Below are 20,458 nucleotides of genomic sequence, written 5' to 3'. Positions count from 1 at the left end.
GGAATACTATGTTGGTGACCAGGAAGTCGTGTTCAGCGCATCTCCTTAGTAGAATGATTCGGTTGTTCTTGCCAATGACAGATGGCCATGTCAGGTGATCTGTGCCAAATCTAGCGTTGAAGTCGCCAAGGGATGATGCGTTTTTCTATCTTCAGTACTTCAATGATAACAGACTCCATTTCTTCTTACAATCTGTCTTTGATATCATCCGTGTTGGACATGGAGGTTGCAAGGCACCGATGATAGTTGAATGTCTTTTTCTAGACAGTGGTAGTCTCATCTACAATAGTCTGTTATTATGTATTTTGAGATCCGTAAACGTGCTGACTATCTGTGATTTGATCGCAACCCAACACCAGGCTCACCAAGATGTAGTTTGGTCACTCCAGAAGAAGGTGTAGCTGGCTCCTTTTAAATGGAGTTGTCCTTCCTAAGTGAGTTTCACTTAGGGTTGTTATTTGGATGTTTAATCTGGCCAGTTTTCTACCAGCTGGAGATGTTATTTTCTCTCGACAATTTGCTGATTAACCGTCCATAAGTGTGCGCACGTTTCATGTGCTGATGGTGGGTTGCGCCGCTTTTGTCTTCACATCAGGTTTTTTACCGCTAAGGACGGAACTCGTTCAGTTGCAGTATGCTGGTCAGCATTAAAGTCAATCATGGAATGTTATGTCACCTTTTCTAACCATTCCTGATGCAACGGATTCTTCAAAGATCTGCTCAGTTTCTTAGAGTTCTACCTTGTTCAATTGCTGCCTAGGTCCAGTAAAAAGGGACCATATGCCCCGCGCCTCCATTGATCAGGTCTTCTACTACAGCTCCCAGTATACACACACTTGCTGTAGCTTTTTGCCTCTCACCTATCGCCATGGGATTTTAAGATATCTGGTGGAAGCAGGGAATATTGACATGATTGGTTTTATGTATGGGAAAATTGCGTAGAGTCACCCACACTCTTTCGTCCGGGCCTATATTCATCCAGTAGTACAACAACAATGTAGAGCTGTTTGGCGACTGGATACAATGGATGGCCATCGGCTACTACTGTATCTGAGCTGATACCTGGTGCTATTCCTACTGTGCTTTCCATCTGCCTTCACAGCAAGTAGATGAAGATATCTGCTAGGCTGCCTGACCCACCAACAAAGACTTTAAAGAGGGAACCATGTGTTAATTACGGAACCAGGTGTAGTCTGCCCTGGCCACATGTTTTCCTTAGCTACATATCAATCGGTTGTAATTTAAGTACACCCTGTATACAGCATTCTCAGATTGGTGGTACATGCATTTTGTTTTAAAACTATTTTTAAATTTGTTTGTTAGTTATTGAACAGACATCGTCAGATATATCCTCATAGTGAATTTGATAAGAATCCAGCTATACATTTTTGTTTCATTTTGTTCACTGGCCTTTACAGATAAAATGGTGAATCAAGCCGCTTGACCTTGAAATCAGTGTTTAAGTGTTTATAGGAGAGAACGAGATACAACATCTAGTCAAAATCCATTTGTTTAAGAAGAAGTCAAGGGCGTTTATTGAATTATAGAAATTAAAGCATTGACATTTGAATTGAACCCAAGGTCGAACTGAATATAGGATGAAAATAAGTGCAAAATTTCATGACTTTCCTCCAACTATTTAGGTGGAGATACGGAATTTTGTACTACATTAGTTGCAAAAATTGTAAATTCAAGTATGATGTGAAATATAGGAAAACAAATATTTGTAGCTTAATTAAAAACATTAAATATTGCTGTTATATTTCAGATAATAGAGCCAAATCCAGACCCTACATCTACCTTGCTGCAATATCTCAGACGACACCGTATCCATTTCATGGAATGTTCTATTCCTCACAAAATATCGTTTGGCATTAACCTTTGAACGAAACAGTCGCACCATTGACTTTACGTGAATTCACTATTTATGTTGGCTATTAATTTTCATAAATGTTGCAAATGTTACATGCCACAAATTAAAAGAATCAACGAACGATGATCCTTCTATGACAACGAGATTACCTTCTTCGATACATGAATTGTTTTAAATGACTGAAAGTAAAATTGATAAACTCTGTATCCCTTTAGTAATATGAATAGTGTTGTAACGTTTTCTTGACTTTCAAAGTGAAAAAGACTTATTCATGGATATCTTCTATTCAAATTATAAGGTTCATACCAATCTTCTATTCAAATTATAAGGTTCATACCAATCTTCTATTCAAATTATAAGGTTCATACCAATTGTTTTCGTATTTTCCCTTCAGCTGTGCAAGTACACGTCAGCATCTCCAAACCTTCTAATACTGGGATGACAGAGGGTTTGTCTTTATTTCAAGTCAGCATTGATTTCGCATTCAGCCGAATTTTATTGACACATATCCAAGACTGTTGATTAAACGTGTCCCCCTTTGTAATTTTCGGAGAATAGCTTTAAAAATTAATAGCTTCACGTGAATCAATATTTTCTATACACAAATGGACGTTTTGATGATGTTACATTAGTTTTATGCTAATAAATACGTGTACAATACTAAATAAATCTCCAAATTTTTGTCATATAAAATTTTTAATTTCAGTTATTGAAGTCACTTCCACGCATATTTAAATCTATCATCTTTTCATTGTTTACATTCCAGTGCTAATATTGTAAAATATAATTAGTTTTTTTCTACAATATTTTTCAGCCTATTGACAACACTGAATACCAAATAAGGAAGATATTTATCTGAGATGCAAACATCGACGACCTTACGCATAAAGATTATAATCCAGATCATTTTGCAAAGAGATTTTAAAAAATATATTGTTTACTTTAAAATTTTGCTGTATTACAGAGGACACTATCAGCATAGTAACTGCACAAAGATAAATTGTTTCTACAAGATTTATCGTCATTGTAGATTCAGATAAACTATTTACAACATGGCAATAGCTGGCCATGACAGGATTATCCTATATAAATGACGAGAATTGCCTAGGGGGACTAAAGGAATTGTATGTATGTATGTATGTATGTGCGTCTTTCTGTATGTATGTATGTATGTATGTATGTATGTATGCATGCGTGTGTTTGTGTGTGTGTGTGCATACATGCATACATGTATTGGATGTATGTATGTATGTATGCATGCATGCATACATGCGTGCCAATTATCCGTAGGTTATGCGTGTAATAATAAAGAAAATATTTATTCCTGTTTGTCTTGCTGTTTGGTTTTGACGCGACTAGTCGTCCACAACATCTCGAATCAAACAATCAGTTGAATTCAGGCATGGTTTTGATGCTTTGTTAATATGGTAAGCATTACTTGTACTAATAGTTCTCCTTGACCGGATGTAGTAAATCTGACTGGTACAAAAGAAGCATGTGGTCACGGTGGTTGCGGATCCTGTACTGTGATGGTCTCCCAATACAACTACAACACCAAGCGGATCAAGTATTCTTTCTAAAGATTTAGTAGAGAGATTAAGTCTTTATAGCAACTAAAATGTTCAATCAGAAACATCTTTCATTCTATTTATTTATATTTCAATCATAAACCATTTTTAAGCGAGTATAAGATCAAACTAAATATGTTATTTATACAAATCAAAATTGCAGTAATTTGTGATCAACAAACTGATAAGCGTGAAAGTACAGATGTACATTTTCTGTGATTCAAGTTTGATAATGGTTGATAATCAATGTCGTTGTCCTTGTATGCCATTTTATTGGTAGTTCTCTTTTAAATATGATATAAGGACACGGAGGGTCTTTGAAACGATCTCATCGTCATTACGTTACGATGAATTATCTATATTTGTTGCAGAGCACTTTAATCATAAAACAGACGAAAACATACTCTTACAGTCTTTCAAACATATCGACTATCAATCTTATATTTTTTTAAAATATTGATGAAATAATTTGTCCTTTACGATCCAAGACATTATTCTGTGAGTGCCTGTCTATTCCCTCTCTGCGCTGCCCATGGACTTGCAATTACAACAGTGGAAGGTGTAGGGAATACAAGGACTGGTCTACATGAGGTTCAGGTAAATACAAATTCAGAACGATGCTTTATTTCGTATCTCATAATATTAATTACCATTATTTTGTAAATGAAAGACTATTTATTCTTTTACTTGAGCAAGGGCAAGCGACTGTAGTGGTGAGTATTATACAAAAATTGTCCTGCATGCCGCGCAAATATGTTCTAGATGATATAAAACTTCAAGAAAGCAACAAACTGCCTGAATGAAGTTCTATTCTCAGACTAATTTAAAAACGACGTTACGGTAGTTTAGATTTTGCTTATTATCAGGGACGTCATTTCAACTTTTTTCGGGGTGGGGTGGGCAAAATTTAATGGGGGGGGGGGCAAAACTTGATTGGGGGGGGGGCAAAATTTAACGGGCTTGTTAATTTTCGTATATATGCTACATCAATTTTACAGTACATGCAGATTGAGAGGGGAGATGACCCCCGCCCCCCCCCCCATAACGTTCCTGCTTATTATCTCATTTTCGTATTCCCTTATCAGAAACGTCTGATCGAGTCCTATGGTCTTCAGTGTGGCTTCTGTACCCCTGGGTTTGTGATGTCCATGTTCACTCTTCTGAGGAATGATCCCACACCAAGCAAAGACACCGTAGAGCAGGCTATAGAAGGTAAACATACAGAATTAGAAAGACCTTGGTGAAAACGCGAACACATTTGTATGTAGAAGGAGGATATCTTTGAACATTTCATAATATTATTCCATTCACGCACATAAAGAAACTAGATTCCTGTGTACGAGTTGTGTCCCTTTGATGTTTAAGCAACCTAAAGAGGTATTAATATCCAGTTGCTTTTAAAAATGATTAATCCATTTATTGCATAATGATGACATCACTCAGAAATAAGTGAAATGTTTTGACGTAAATATCCAAACGTAAATTGCTTGTCAGCTATGGTATTTCATTTATCCGAAATTTTGTTTCATCAGAGAATTATAGGTTACAGCATTTGTATGGGAAAATATTAACGAGATTTTTTAATGAAAATACTGCACGACCTTGGGAGTGCAGTATATCCATCCGACAAAGCGAGTTCATATGTTCGCATACAAATGCAGTAACATTTTTATTATATGCTCATTTTTGTTTAACTACCTAAGGCTTAATAATAACATATATCACAGGAAACAGTATATTTGATTTATGCTTTATTCCAAAATAAATTCACAACCATAGATTCTTCAATACACAATAACAGTATTAATGCGCACATAGCTCCGACCACCGACGTTTTAACTTCATAGCGTACCGTGCGCTCAGTCACTCATTTGAAGAAGAAGAAAAAAATACCACTTTGCTCTATCTACAATTGAAATTTAAAGTCATATTTTGAATGACTGCGCCATTGAACAAAGTTCCCAGCTGGTCAGGAATGGAGGAATTTAGTTGTTCTGTCAATCCAGCTAAATTCTGATTATCTCCTTCGGGGTGTTTTCCACACGATGTACATGTGACTTGAGGGACTGGCGATGACAACAAGCTGCTTAACTGTTTCTGTTCTGCCATGGATAATTTGGAATCGTAAGCTGGAACAATATGAAAGTTTTTAAATCTCAATTGTCAAGAAGATGCTGGATTCAACATTATTATTTAGAGAACAACAAATTCTTTTCGTTTTGGAGTGCAGTACAGTCTACTTTGTAATGTGATTTGGATTTCAAAAATGTAGTCTGGATTATAGGCCTACATATTACAGTACATTTCTGCGATGTTGATCAGTATTTGGAAAACAACTTAATTCTTATTACCAGAAAGAGCCCACAAAATACATTTTGAGGAGATTAAAGATGCAAAAAGGCAAGTAGATTTATTCTCATTATTATTACCAGTTATAGATGACATATTTTTATGCCCAGTCACATGCATGATCTTTGTTGGAGGGACACCAGCTTTCGACAGGATTGTTACAGTAGTCTTCCTTAGTGAATGGTTGGTAATTCTCCCCTGGAATTTTGCCCTTTATGCGGCTCGTTTCATCAGAGTTCCCAGTAGATTAACTCCTATTGGTCTCATATAATACCTGCAAATTTTAATATTTTGTCCAGTAAAATATGTTTTAAATGCACACGTTCATAAAAATATGTTTTCTAATATTTCGCAAGGTTGGTTGATGCATTTAATTGTGACAATTGTTTGGTATTTGCATAGTACACAATTTATTCCAGATTTTTCCCATATTTTTTGTTTACTTTGATATAATTTTATTTACATTTATCCTTTTTATTGTCGGAAAAATGTTTTACGAACATTTGTTGCTTTATTTATATTTTTTATATGAGGACATTAATAGAATCTTTAGAAATATAATTATCATATCTGGGAAGTTTCTGCATTGGAATTGGTGTCAAATAAAAGGGGCTGGCGTCATCCATCATTTCCAAGGGCCTGCAAATATTGCAGGTAAATATAAACAGAACAAATGCGAGGTATTGTTGATCTATAGTCATCCTTCCCAGTACCGTCAAAGGTTTTGCTACCCCCCCCCCATCCGACCGCTCCGGTGGCCTAGTGGTTAGAGCGTCCGCCTCGGATGCGGGAGGTCGTGGGTTCGATCCCCGGCCGAGTCATACCAGAGACTTAAAAAATGGTACTAACAGCTGCCTCGCTTGGCGTTCAGCATTAAGAGGTTAGTGTTAGGACTGGTCGGCCTGGTATCAGGATAATGTGACTGGGTGGGACATCATGCTACATGTCTGCTAGATATCACTATAAACTGCCACATTGCAGACATCGTAGCGATATGACTGAAAAATTGTTAAAGCTACGTTAAAAATTAAAATCACATCACACACCCCCCCACCCCTCAGCATATTGAAGATATTTTATAGCGGGTGAATCTGTGAAAACTGATACATCTTCAAACTTTAATCTTCTGTGCTCGTCTCGGCCTCTGAATCCAAACATTTTTCAAAAAATGTAGAACAGGGAAAATTGCAAAGTAGCTGGCGTGTGAGAGCCCATTTCACAGGCTGAAAATAAAACTTCTTCGTCATTGTGGCTTATCGTCTCTGATGCTCTTGCTTTTCTTCCAAAACTAGCCTTCTTCAGTTGCATTTTTTTAAGAATTTCGTGCTTCGATTGATTTCTGAAATGAACGGTCTGTAAGAGAGAAGGAATACCCTTGAGCCCTTAAGATGCCGTTCTATGCTGTTTCTTATGGAATCTAACGAGCATGGCTCATACTCAGAACCATTGCGAATCGTTATAAACATCTCAGGTAAATACGTGTTTAAATGATCCGGAATGATATTTTCAGTGCAGCGTATTAACCGTTTGTTATCATAGAGCCATTGTTGCACATTTCGGATATCACGTTCAGTCGCCTGCTTTGTTGAAAGTTTCTTTTGTGATTCTAGGAATTCATCCACGTTGTCAATGTTGGCATCTCTACTTTCAAATGGTTCAAACAGTTGCTTTACTTCATCCACAGACAAATAAAATAAATCAGAAGTGCTGGCGTCTGCGTCCATTGTTTGTTTACAATAGAAAGTAGTTCCTTTATGCACGTGAATGCAATATGTGTATTTGCACGCGAGTTCAGTATCGGGTAATATTGCACGATTCAGACAATGTAAAGTTAACGGAGAAAACAAAAATGAGCATATAACAATTATAAATATTGCTCCTGATAAGCGATAAGAAAGATCAACATAAAGCCTGATTAAACCATGTTAGTCATAGATCGAGATGTATGGTTGCAGAAATTGGAGGTTTTTTTTTTTTTTTGGGGGGGGGATGTGGGTTGGGGGTCTTTGTTCGTCTTTCATTGTTATTCCTATATACGCGTAAGTTTCCCGTGGAATCGTTCCGGAAAACATATTTGGTGACATTTGTTGATATCTTTAAAATTAGGCATTTTGTTTCAAAACTCGACATAGACTTTGCAGATGACCAATTTCATAATCTGTTTTCATCCTAGTCGACTATTCACGTGGTGACGTAAAAGTGAGACTTGAGACATGTGTTAATTACTAATATCAAGTTAGAAACAGATCCAATGTCATCTTAAAGTAAACTGCCTGCTTAGCAATATAAAACTGATGTAAAAAGTTGCTTCTTTAAAGAAATATTATCTTAAAAATTTAGAAATCGGAATAAACAAGTCTTCAATCTGACCCCATAAAACGTCCACAGCGCTGACACTCTTGCTAATCTAACAGTACAACCATCCTATCTGAATGATATTATATGATAATATATTCTCTCAGTTTATCCAGAGATCGTGTAGAATCACTGGACAAAACGAAACATCGAAAGGTTATTGTTTAACTGACACGTTATCTGATGTTTCCAGAAGAAGAAGAAAAGACATTTTACATTGGGCGATGGCCATTTATCTACAAATTGGAAATCCAATATCACATGAAACCATTAAAGTCCCAAGTGTCTACATTAGTTATGATCAAAAATGACAACACGGCGTGATACAAATTCCAATGATCTGGCTCATTCTAAAGTATGTCGGAAAGATTACAATGTGACAATAATTATAAACATCTCAGATAGATCATGATAACGTAGATGAGTAAATAGCAAACAATATATGGCGTATTTTTCTGGCATTACGGTAGTCAGGTAGAATGTATATTAGAAGTGATACATATATTCGTTTTCTTAGGAAATCTCTGCCGTTGTACTGGCTACAGATCCATTATCACGGCCTTCCAGTCCTTCGCTGAGGTATATATATATATATATATATATGTGTGTCTTTTTCTTCTCGCTTAAAAATATGATTCCTGTTTAACTCGTGTCAAATCTACTTGCATACCCATGTCGTTGCTGGAAGTCAATATACGGCAAACAAGTCAAATCTATTTGCATACCCATGTCGTTGCTGGAAGACAATATATGGCAAACATTTCATTTTCATTTGTTCAAAACATTTAAGACTTTCTCAATAATTTTCTCAGTATTTTTCTGAAATTACAAATGAGTCTATGATATAAAAAAAAAAAATAAACGATACGGAGGACATTTCAGAGATCTTCAGATTCGTGTTCTTTTCTAAAGAGCTGGTTCAAGTTGAAACACTTGGCACGTTAGCTAAATTACTTTTGAAATTCTTCACAATCTATATATTCTATTATCAGGCGACACCGAGTTTACAGAAAGATGGTTTTGTTGCATTTTTATAAAACTTTCACCTTCAGGGAGAATGTCCACTCGGAGATAATTGCTGCAAGAATGACAAAAATGTAGAAGGCGAGGATCTGACTCAGGTAAATTAGAAGTCATGCCATGAATGCACAGTATTAAACAATGGAAGCATAGACGTTCCATGATGACTGAAACATTCGTTAATGTATATCTTTCTTTCTAGAGATAGGTTATTGACTTGTAAGCCAGAAAAAATCTTTAGAAACACTTTAAACTCACGTTTCGTGATTTCTATTTAATCTAATACGTTGCTCGCGAAAATGACATAATTCGATTCAGTTGTATCGTAATAATTCAACAACGGTAGGGAACATGGGGTTAAAATATTACTCGATAAGCTTTTATTAACGAAACGTTTATATTTTCGTCATTAATTACTGGAAAACCATTACTGAAAGACCACACTCGAGTTCATTAAAATATTTACTCCGAGTAACCTATTGCTTATGTTAAATGCAGGTCAGTGGATCTGAATCCCAGAAAAAACCAGTTCCTGCAGACAGCACACAGACAGCAGTGTTCCCGCCCGAACTTATGGTACGAAGCTGTATGATCACTATGTCATGAGTAAAAGAACCCGAACACTTATTTTTTTCTTGTTTCTATTAAGACATTATATCAGTTTCTTTTAAATAAGTGACAGATTTAAAAATAATACCAAACAAATTAACTCGAATTCTTCACTTCAACAATTTACACACCAAAGAAAGCCTTTTTTGCATTATGATAGAAATTTCAAGAATGTATATATCGTAGGGCAATATATATATATATATATATATATATATATATATATATATATATATATATATATATATATATATATATATATATTCATTTATGTTTTGTTCTGAGTCGGCGGAGAACCTGTTTGCTATGACGCGGCTATATATTTTGACAGTATTCATATGCCGCATCTGTCCCCCACCCCAGAAAGAAGCACACATGCCGTTTTGTATTTGGTACATGTCACGTATCTTACGCTTCCTAATACTACTAGCTTTCCAGTCTGAAAGAAATAACAAAAAGAATTGAGAATTTTAAAAGGTTGGTTCAGTGCGCATAAGTCTTTCGACGCGAACACATTAGAGAAAGCACATAAATAGTTCCACTGTAGGTGTGCTATACAGATGTAGGAAATGAACATCTTTGTATTAGGCCAGGTTAGCCAGGTATAATGAAATCGGTATGCAATGAAAACACCTAATGCACTGTAGAGAAACTTTGTTCAAGCTTTCATTAAGTAATGTTAACAACTTTGTATTAGCTTTCAGACAAGCATAGGACTGGAACACTAACCTTGAAGGGCATTACATACACCTGGATAGAACCCACGACTTTGAAAGATCTGTTAAAGTTTAAGCAGAAGAATCCGGACGCTCCGGTAGTGATGGGAAACTCGGCCGTCGGTATGCAAATGACTTAAATTGATTACAACCGACTATTAAACGTATCACTATTCGTATTTTATTATCTTTATCACGGTGTGTTCTCACTTACTGCAGTTAGACTGTCACAGCTAAATTATGCATTTAAGTCTTGAATAAGATGAAATGGCAACGCCAGGAATCAACGTCAATGTATGACACGTGGCTTCATACGATGATAGTCTTTTTGACAATCCGCAGGTAGACCATATAACTATAAAGATGTAATCTGCGTGGTTGTTTGTGGGTGAAACCAAACCCCGACATTCTGAAAAAAATCGAATTGTCTTATTGTAATAATTTACCGAGTTGTTAGATAAAAGTGCTTCATTAGATTATATAAAAATGTACCCTGCTTACGGTGCTTTGTGTTCCTCCATGGGATTCCATAGCAATCGAAATTGTCCAATATAAATGATAAAACAAAAAAATCCCATGGATATAACTAAACGTCGACTAGATGTTTGACTAATGTAATTGCTTATAAATGAATCTCGTTTCTGTAACAGCTTTTCTTATTAAATCTGGCGGCCTCAAAAGTACCACGCTGCTGTATGGAAAGAACATAGCCGAGCTGAATGATGTCCAGGTTACAAAAGAAGGAATCAGGCTAGGACCGGCACTGACATTCACAGATCTGAGGGATAGTCTGAACGAACTTTCTGAGAAATTAACAGGTAAAGTGAAAATTCTTAACATTTTCATCATACCTTTTCGCTTCGTGTCATTATGAAACATCAGGAAACATGAGGCCTGGGAAAACCCATGAATCTTTATATTTTCTGGCACACGAGAGCGATACATCTGAGTCTTTTTTATTATAACTGTGTTTTGACTACTTTTTTAGTGACTAGAAAATCACTATCTTACAGTTTTCCTAAATGCTTTGGAAAAAGAATATTGTTTATCACGACATTTTATTTACCTTTTCTTTATTATGTATGCTTTCTGTTTAATTGTATAATGCTTTGTGTAATATGTTTGTGATAAATGTTCTGAAAACGTATTAGAATGGTAATATCTCCTGAGACTGGGTTCAAATAATGACTTGAATCGGATGCAATTTTAAATGATATTAAGGGACAGCATCAATAAATTGCTATGGTATAAGAAATGTGTGTATAGTGAGGGTTTTGGGGTAAGTGGATGGCAGGGGGATGGGCGGCGCGGGGTGGGTGATTGAAACTGAAAATTTAAATGATTAGTACGCTGTGGAGTCGTTAGTAGCATCTTTATTTTACTAGATGACTTAATTAACTAAGAGGTTCATATTTAGTTGTCCTGTTGATTCTATAATATTAGAATTGGATGGGTAGTGTTTTCTCAACACTCTAAAGTGACTGATTCATGTTGAGACAAGAGTTGACTTAGAAGCATTCATTTTCGGTAGAGTCATGGAAATAATTTTGATAAACATTCCTGTGTGCATTAGTGTTAGCTACATATTTTACGTCAACATATTTAACTGTAGATAACGAAAAGCGATACTTCCCGGCCGTTCTCTACATGGTGAGACGTTATGGTGCAGACCAGATCAGGAATGTTGCTGTAAGTAGTTGTCAAGTTAGGGTCTCATTTCACACACACACACACACACACACACACACACACACACACACACATATGCATTGCATACATACAGCGTTGGAATTACAGCGAATAGCATGTACATCTGAGTCAACATCGTCCCATTAATTCAACACTCCTCTGCCAGGGTTGAGTATAACAAGAAATGAGTGAGCAATATCTTATCATATTTTGTATGGAATGTCTCAAATTTAAAACAAAATCTTTGCAAAAAATTATATGTGACAGATTTCACATATTTGCATAGACATAAACAGTTTGTTTCACTTGCTGTAGACACTTGGAGGCAGCTTAGTCAGCAGCAGGCCACACTTTGATCTCCCCCCTCTTCTAACTGCTATTGGAACATCAACTGAGATAGCTTCAGGTACACGAATGTTCTATTGGTCACAAGGGAAATGACCTCTCTCTCTCTCTCTCTCTCTCTCTCTCTCTCTCTCTCTCTCTCTCTATATATATATATATATATATATATATATATATATATATATATATATATATATATATATATATATATATATATATATATATATATATATGTGTGTGTGTGTGTGTGTGTGTGTGTGTGTGTGTGTGTGTGGATGTTCATGTGGAAAGAAGACTATTTTTAATCAAACAATATTTATAGAAAATTCAAGGTCTCAACCTCTGTAATTGTTATGTAAAGGCAGTATTTTTGGTTGATATTTTATTTTACGAATAGCACATATCTAGGTTCACTGAACTCAATATTTAGCACAACTCTGTGGAACTCCTGAACTCTGTTAAAGTGATAATCTAGTGCAAAGGCAGTCAAAAGTTAATCTGGGTAAATTTAAAGTATGAGTCGAACTTATCAATAAAAATATATACAATCATATAATTAAATACATACTTTTATTTAAATGTTATGTTGTAAACTTTGACCATGCGTGTTATGAGCAGACTAATAAGCTGGAATAAATGACACAGCTGATATTCTCTGTGAAGAAGAATACTTTCCATTTGTCTAGTTAATAAGAAGAGAACTGTGAAATACAACGGCAACCTTGACCTTGCACCAGAGGAGATAGTAACTTCTATCATTCTTCCGTACAGCACAGAGGTAATGTTCAATATAAAATGTAACTGACATAAAATGCTACATTTGTTTCCGTTCATTACACATTATCTTCCAAATATTTCCAAATAGAATTGTAGCAAATTTGAGTTAAAATTTAGTATTTAAAGATTTATACTTCTCGAATAGATATACTACTTTACTAAGAAGAAGGATACTATAATAAAACGTTAATTTCTCATCATTTCTGGTATAAAATTAAGCGCATCGTCCAATGTAAATAAAATAAAAAATTTGTAATTATTTTTGAAAGTGTGTTCGTCATCAAAATGAAAGAGGTATGAAGCAGGTTTATTGGTATCTCTCAATGCAGGTAGTTTAACTAAACGCCTGGAGGACAATGTACTACAACTCAAATATACATTTAAGTTTCTAATATAGCAACACGTATCAATAATTATCAACAGATTTTATCTCGTTTATAATTTATCTCTTTAGAAAAGTGAAATTTTAAGTTTGTGGCATCTGATAAAATCAAAATAAATGTTTTGAGAAAAACCTTTCTTACAACTCGGTAAACACTGTCCCTAGGATGAGTATACAGAGTTCTTCAAAGTCGCAGAGCGGAGAACGTTCTCTCCGTGTACGGGGAATGGTGCCCTCTTTGTGAGATTCTCAAAAGGTAGAAACACTGTGGAGTCTCTTCGCCTCTGTTTTGGAGGATTTGGGAGCTCAGTGATTATTGCGGACAAGTCAGCGGAAAAGTCGAGAGGAAGGTAAGTTTATATATATATATATATATATATATATATATATATATATATATATATATATATATATATATATATATATATATATATATATATATATATATATATATAGAGAGAGAGAGAGAGAGAGAGAGAGAGAGAGAGAGAGAGTTTGTACTCTGTATCATTGATATACCATGAGGTGTATATATTTTCTCATCAAAAGGAAACTTGGCATGCCTAGTTTTTTTTTGATGAAATATTTATACAAGGCGTGGTATATCAATGTAACAGAGTGCATACTATACATATATTTTATTTATATCATATGCAAATTCACATAAATGCGTTTCCAACACAGTTAAAATGGACTAAAAGCAACTGTCTTTTGACGGAATGAATTAACTCTGCAAGAGCCCTGTCCAGTGTGTCCGCTATAAAATATAGTTCATAACACTTTGCGAATAATAGCAATTGAAATCTCCTTTACAAATTGATAAGTCGATTCATTTAGTTTCTGAACTTCTTTTTTCATTTATACTGAACAATTAAATATAAGACACACGTATGATTTAGACAAGAAAGAAGGCTTAAATGAAGAAAGTAAGCACTACAAACACAGCAGGATTTACATGAAGAAAGTAGAGCAATAAAAACACAGCTTGATTTACATGAAGAACGTAGAATACTTCAAACACAGCATGATTTACATAAAGAAAGTAGAGCACTAAAAACACAGCATGATTTACATAAAGAAAGTAAGCACTACAAAGACAGCATGATTTACACGAAGAAAGTAAGCACTACAGAGACATCATGATTTACATCAAGAAAGTAGAGCACTACATACACAGCAGGATTTACATAAAGAAAGTAGAGCACTACAAACACAGCATGATTTACATGAAGAACGTAGAGCACTACAAACACAGCATGATTTACATGAAGAAAGTAGAGCACTAAAACACAGCATGATTTACATGAATAATGTAGAGCACTACAAACACAACACAATGCGCTGGCTTTCACGTAGCAGCTAGCATATATAAACGCTATGAAAATATAAACTAAGCGAAATGAAGAACAGGCAAGAGGTAATTCAGACATTTAAATGTAATTACAGTTCAACTAAGTCATTATCATAATTTCATTATGACTGCTACAAACCATGAAATTGTTTATATCGTCTATTTCTAATTTTACTCTCTCCGTTGCTCTGTGTGACTACATTTTTCCATCATGCAAAAGTCCAGAGACATCATCACGTGACATAAACATCCGCCACCCTCTTTTGTAACGGATGTTTGGAGAGAGAGAGAGAGAGAGAGAGAGAGAGAGAGAGAGAGAGAGATAGAGACCATAAAGGCATGTATTATCAGCCATTCTTACGTTTATTTATTGGTCGGTTAGACTGATGCCTTACAAACCTACGCAATGATAGAGAACGGCTGATGGGAGATAAAGCTGCATTCGGACATTTAAATATAAAATAATATGCTTAGAGTCTTATTAATACGTTTTATAAAAGACGGAGAAAGAAAGAAAAATACCAAACAAAGCATTACAATAGATTACACTGTGTGTATTCCTCCTTACATATAAATGTACTGTACAAATCTTGACAGGATATTACAACTTTGTATCATTGGTACTGTAGCTTTGTATCATTGGTACTGTAGCTTTGTATCATTAGTACTGTGAACACTGTATTAAAACATCAGGGAACGTGTACACTTAACCGTTACAAAGTCCCAGATTCTTGTTGGTTACTTGTTGCAAGTTCAGTTTTCTATTTGTCTCTCACTCCACTTTCCTGTTTTATCTCCCTTATGCATGAGAGAGAGAGAGAGAGAAAGAGGATTTCGATGAAATTCTGCACCATGTTTAATTCATTTAGAATATGGGGATTACCATTTTTATCCTTTTTTATTATAACGCTATTGTTAAATCAGTGGCAATTCACAGATTTAGAGAAATTAAAAGCGATAGCCTACCGTAGAAATATAACCTAATGTTGAAACAATTTATATATATGCGTATTAATGCGCCATGGGCGGATCACAATTTGACATACTGATTGGTAGTATTGTTATATCAAATAGCTTTATACCAACACTTTAAAACCATGTATATACATTTATTTCGTACTCAACTCAAGGTATATAAGATTAATTATAGATGATTAAAAATGTACACCAGACAGAACGGAAAGTGCTATCCCTAGATTCTATAGGAAAATGTTTGATAATAGTAGGCAGAATTAATATTTAATACAATGACTGTGTAGATAGATGAGCACATTTCATTCCGTTTGGTATATATATATATATATATATATATATATATATATATATATATATATATATATATATATATATATATATAATTCTCACACTGGAATAGACTCTTATAATAGTTAAAGAATGGTAATAATTTTAACTGAAATAGCTAACTTATTCTAAAAATAATCTCTGCATAAGTAAGAAATATATGTTGCTGATAATATCTGTTTAAAATCAAAATATCTTGCCCTTATTTAGAGAATTTAACGAGGTTCTTCTTTCCGACCTGATGACATCCATCTCAGAAGAATTGCATGCAATGACAGCTGGGACAAAATCTAACCCAGATTACCATTTGAAGTTAGCTTCTGGGTTCTTGTTTAAATTTTACATCAGCGTTCTCACCCAGAGGAATAGTAGGGTTAGTTGCATATCTATCTAACTATCTGTCTATGTATCTATCTATCTATTCATATATGTGTATATCTATCTATGCATATATGTGTCTATATATCTATCTATTTATCTATGTATCTATCTATCTATTCATATATGTATATATCTATCTATGCATATATGTATCTATATATCTATCTATTTATCTATGTATCTATCTATGTGTATCTGTCTGTCTGTATGTCTGTCTGTCTATCTATCTATCTAATCTGTTTGTTTGTGTGTGTGTGTGTGTGTGTGTGTTTTACAAAAATATTTTGAAAGTATAATGTATCTGTCCGAAAAGCGTCCATCAAGATGATGCAAAAGTGCTTGAAATAATAAAGATGAACATAACTGATTTCTTTCTGAATTTATAAATATATGCATATAAAGTGGATATTCAACACAACAAGTTCAACCGAATAAACGTAAATCGTCCCAGTCCAAATATAGACTTTCTGAATACCAAGACGCAAAGTTAACCTTTGCTATCTGTCCAATTTTTTTTCTTCTCAGAAATCCAATGAGAATATTTCAGTGAACGTTAGCAAAGCTCTTCGGAATATATTTCAGTTAAATATTAGCCTTTACATATCAAATTATTACAATTGACTTGTCGCATTGACCAACACTGCAAAACAATCATTCCATAACTCAAGATATTGACCAGCTTAATCAATACTCACGGACATTATCATTACAATTGACCAGTTTACACGAGGCGTATAGATATTATGAAATCGTTACAAATGCATCAGCTTATACAAAGCTTGCAGGTATTATGAATGTCAATACGTATTATAATGTATATGAAATATACAGAAAATTGGAAACATGTTATGATCTTTTGATATTTGGGTTATTCTTAACTTGTGCAATATAATCGTTAACGTAGATGTTTCTAATGTAAACTATTCAGAAGACTCCAGAAGAAACCGGAAGTGCGATAGAACCGTTGACGAAAATTCCCTATGAAAGCACTCAGCTGTACGAGGATGTGCCCAGTGACCAGGAACAGACAGATGCCGTTGGAAGACCAGTACCCAGCGTGTCATCGCAGGGCATGGTCTCAGGGGAGGCAGTCTTCATAGATGACATGCCTAAATTTGAAAGTATGTGTGGTTTGTAAATAGTCTGGTAATTGTTTAGTCTGTAAGTTTATACATCACATTACAGGCCTCCTGAATACTAGTTGAATTTACAGTCTTACCACGGGAATACTAGTTGAATTTACAGACTTACCACGGGAATACTAGTTGAATTTACAGACTTACCACGGGAATACTAGTTGAATTTACAGACTTACCACGGGAATACTAGTTGAATTTACAGACTTACCACGGGAATACTAGTTGAATTTACAGTCTTACCACGGGAATACTAGTTGAATTTACAGTCTTACCACGGGAATACTAGTTGAATTTACAGACTTACCACGGGAATACTAGTTGAATTTACAGACTTACCACGGGAATACTAGTTGAATTTACAGACTTACCACGGGAATACTAGTTGAATTTACAGACTTACCACGGGAATACTAGTTGAATTTACAGACTTACCACGGGAATACTAGTTGAATTTACAGACTTACCACGGGAATACTAGTTGAATTTACAGTCTTACCACGGGAATACTAGTTGAATTTACAGTCTTACCACGGGAATACTAGTTGAATTTACAGTCTTACCACGGGAATACTAGTTGAATTTACAGACTTACCACGGGAATACAAGTTGAATTTACAGTCTTGCCTCTGGCATGCTGTCTGAATCAATAGATTTCCGCCTGGCATGCAAAACGAATTTGTAAATTATCACATTACTTTTTTATGTCGATGTCACATCATGCCTGTAACGATGAAGAAGCAGTGTTTTGATCTTGTATAGCATTTTGGTATTCATTTTAGCTGTAAATGTGGCATGTGTACCCACGAAATATTTCATTTTGCTAGTTGGTTTAATATTTATTTCGAACATATCTGGCCAATGTCATAACCTACAAAAGCTGGATGGTGATCTGAATGCTGAATTATTAGGTTCGTTTGTATAATCTCAAATTTTAAGCATATCATCACATTTCCTCTAAGAAGAAAACAAACAATGATTCTTATTAGTACTGTGAAAAACTGTAGAGGGGTGGGTAGAAACGGTGGGAACTGGCGTCAAATTTCGAAATGTGTAATTATATTTGAACACTTGATGTGTGTCTAAACCTGTACATTTCATAAATGAAACATGTTATCATAGGATCTCCATGATTCTTAGCAACGAAATATGATCTTACTTTCAAGATTTCTCAATGAAATAGCAGTGATTTCAAAAGTGTATGTATTTACAGACGAGCTGTTCCTAAGCCTTGTGACCAGTACCAGTTGCCACGCAACAATAACAGACGTGGATGTATCAAAGGCGTTACAGATGCCCGGTGTCCGGGGATTTATTGATCACAGGGACGTTTCCGGAGATAATCACTGGGGACCAATGCTTCCAGATGAAGAAGTGTTCGCATCAAAAGAAGTAATTCTGAGTTAATTTCTTTATGAAATAAACAGTGTTTTATATAGACATTTACCGTATATACCCGAGTTAAAGTGCAATCGAACTGCAAAAACTGCATATACCCAGATTTGCCGTGTCATAATGCGCAGATATAGATCTATGCAGTTTGTTACGACTAATCAGTTGAACAAACAACACAGACTCTATCTGCAATATGCGACGGCAGAGCAGGTACATGTTGTCTGCAGTTGTACCAGACTTATACGTGATGTATTAAAAGTGATATATGTAACAAATAACAACGAAACAGTGAACCAAATGTTATTCCAGTTTTTAAATAAACACATTATCGTTTGAAAATAACCAATATCATTACCGTTGCTCATGATAAAGTATTCACATAAGAGTTATGCATCGCCACTGATTTTGCGAGATAATACATTTCGTGATATGCGGGTTCCAATTCGACATGTACTCCGATACATGTTCTCATCTTGTGACAATGCTAATAACGTATAACGATTACATCTTTTAGTCACAATTCAGTACTACCTTAGCATTATTTGCCTTCTAAGTAATTGAATAAATGCATAAAAAGTGAATTTCATTTTCGAAACTACCCGCAGTATGAAAGGTTTTAACGACAATTGGTACAGGTCTTGAAATCTTACGATTTTATCAAATTTCAAGTGTCAGTGAATTTAAATTTTCTTTAGTACTTAAGCTGTATGATGGTATCGCATTATCGCGCTTGGCGATATAATGCACTGCATCGTTACGACAATATCAATATTGCTGATAAGGATTGTTGTATCGTTACAGTGAAATGCCCAAATAATGCAACTCACAGCTAATAATTTCGACGCCATGAGAGCTTAGTGTGCAATATTATAAGAGAATAGCTTAAAGAAAACGAACTACGGCAGTTATTCCCCCTCCCTTTTACCCGCCGTATGCTGTAATTTGACAGCTGTAATTTATACACTGTTTTAGACTCCCGGGAACAGTACTGTGTGTTTTGATATAGCCTATATTATCCGATGCCATGACCTTTTCTATTAGATATTGGCGAAATGTAATTGAATTCAGAGATCTTCCTTCAAGTCTGATTTTTGATAATATGCCACGCCTTTGTCCATTCTGATAGGTCAGGTGACTTTGATGGCTATTCAACTTTGTCAATATTGATGTCCTGTTTTCAGACACGAGACCGTGCTGAATTGTGGCGTGC

The 20,458-nt window shown here is 35.1% G+C and overlaps 1 protein-coding gene across 3 annotated transcripts in view; it reads left to right on the top strand.

The window, feature by feature from the left end:
* LOC149791926 (xanthine dehydrogenase/oxidase-like) overlaps nt 1-20,458 on the top strand; it is a 320,752-nt gene that overhangs the window by 246,796 nt on the left and 53,498 nt on the right. For all 3 annotated transcript variants that reach the window (XM_089970442.1, XM_089970444.1, XM_089970440.1), the window contains exons 2-17: nt 1,769-1,826; nt 3,344-3,440; nt 3,930-4,038; nt 4,527-4,653; nt 8,663-8,724; nt 9,198-9,266; nt 9,664-9,741; nt 10,472-10,613; nt 11,141-11,308; nt 12,103-12,179; nt 12,495-12,585; nt 13,211-13,302; nt 13,849-14,033; nt 16,547-16,709; nt 17,646-17,838; nt 19,067-19,245. In XM_089970442.1, coding sequence (XP_089826568.1) covers nt 1,769-1,826; nt 3,344-3,440; nt 3,930-4,038; nt 4,527-4,653; nt 8,663-8,724; nt 9,198-9,266; nt 9,664-9,741; nt 10,472-10,613; nt 11,141-11,308; nt 12,103-12,179; nt 12,495-12,585; nt 13,211-13,302; nt 13,849-14,033; nt 16,547-16,709; nt 17,646-17,838; nt 19,067-19,245 — 1,890 coding nt within the window. The remainder of the gene's footprint in view (nt 1-1,768; nt 1,827-3,343; nt 3,441-3,929; nt 4,039-4,526; nt 4,654-8,662; nt 8,725-9,197; nt 9,267-9,663; nt 9,742-10,471; nt 10,614-11,140; nt 11,309-12,102; nt 12,180-12,494; nt 12,586-13,210; nt 13,303-13,848; nt 14,034-16,546; nt 16,710-17,645; nt 17,839-19,066; nt 19,246-20,458) is intronic.

Source organism: Sinohyriopsis cumingii, chromosome 9, assembly GCF_028554795.1.
Source record: "Sinohyriopsis cumingii isolate HCF-2022 chromosome 9, ASM2855479v2, whole genome shotgun sequence".
In the NCBI taxonomy this organism is placed as follows: Eukaryota; Metazoa; Mollusca; class Bivalvia; order Unionida; family Unionidae; genus Sinohyriopsis; species Sinohyriopsis cumingii.
Note: the sequence above shows the minus strand (reverse complement) of the source record. Positions and strands in the feature narration are given on the sequence as shown.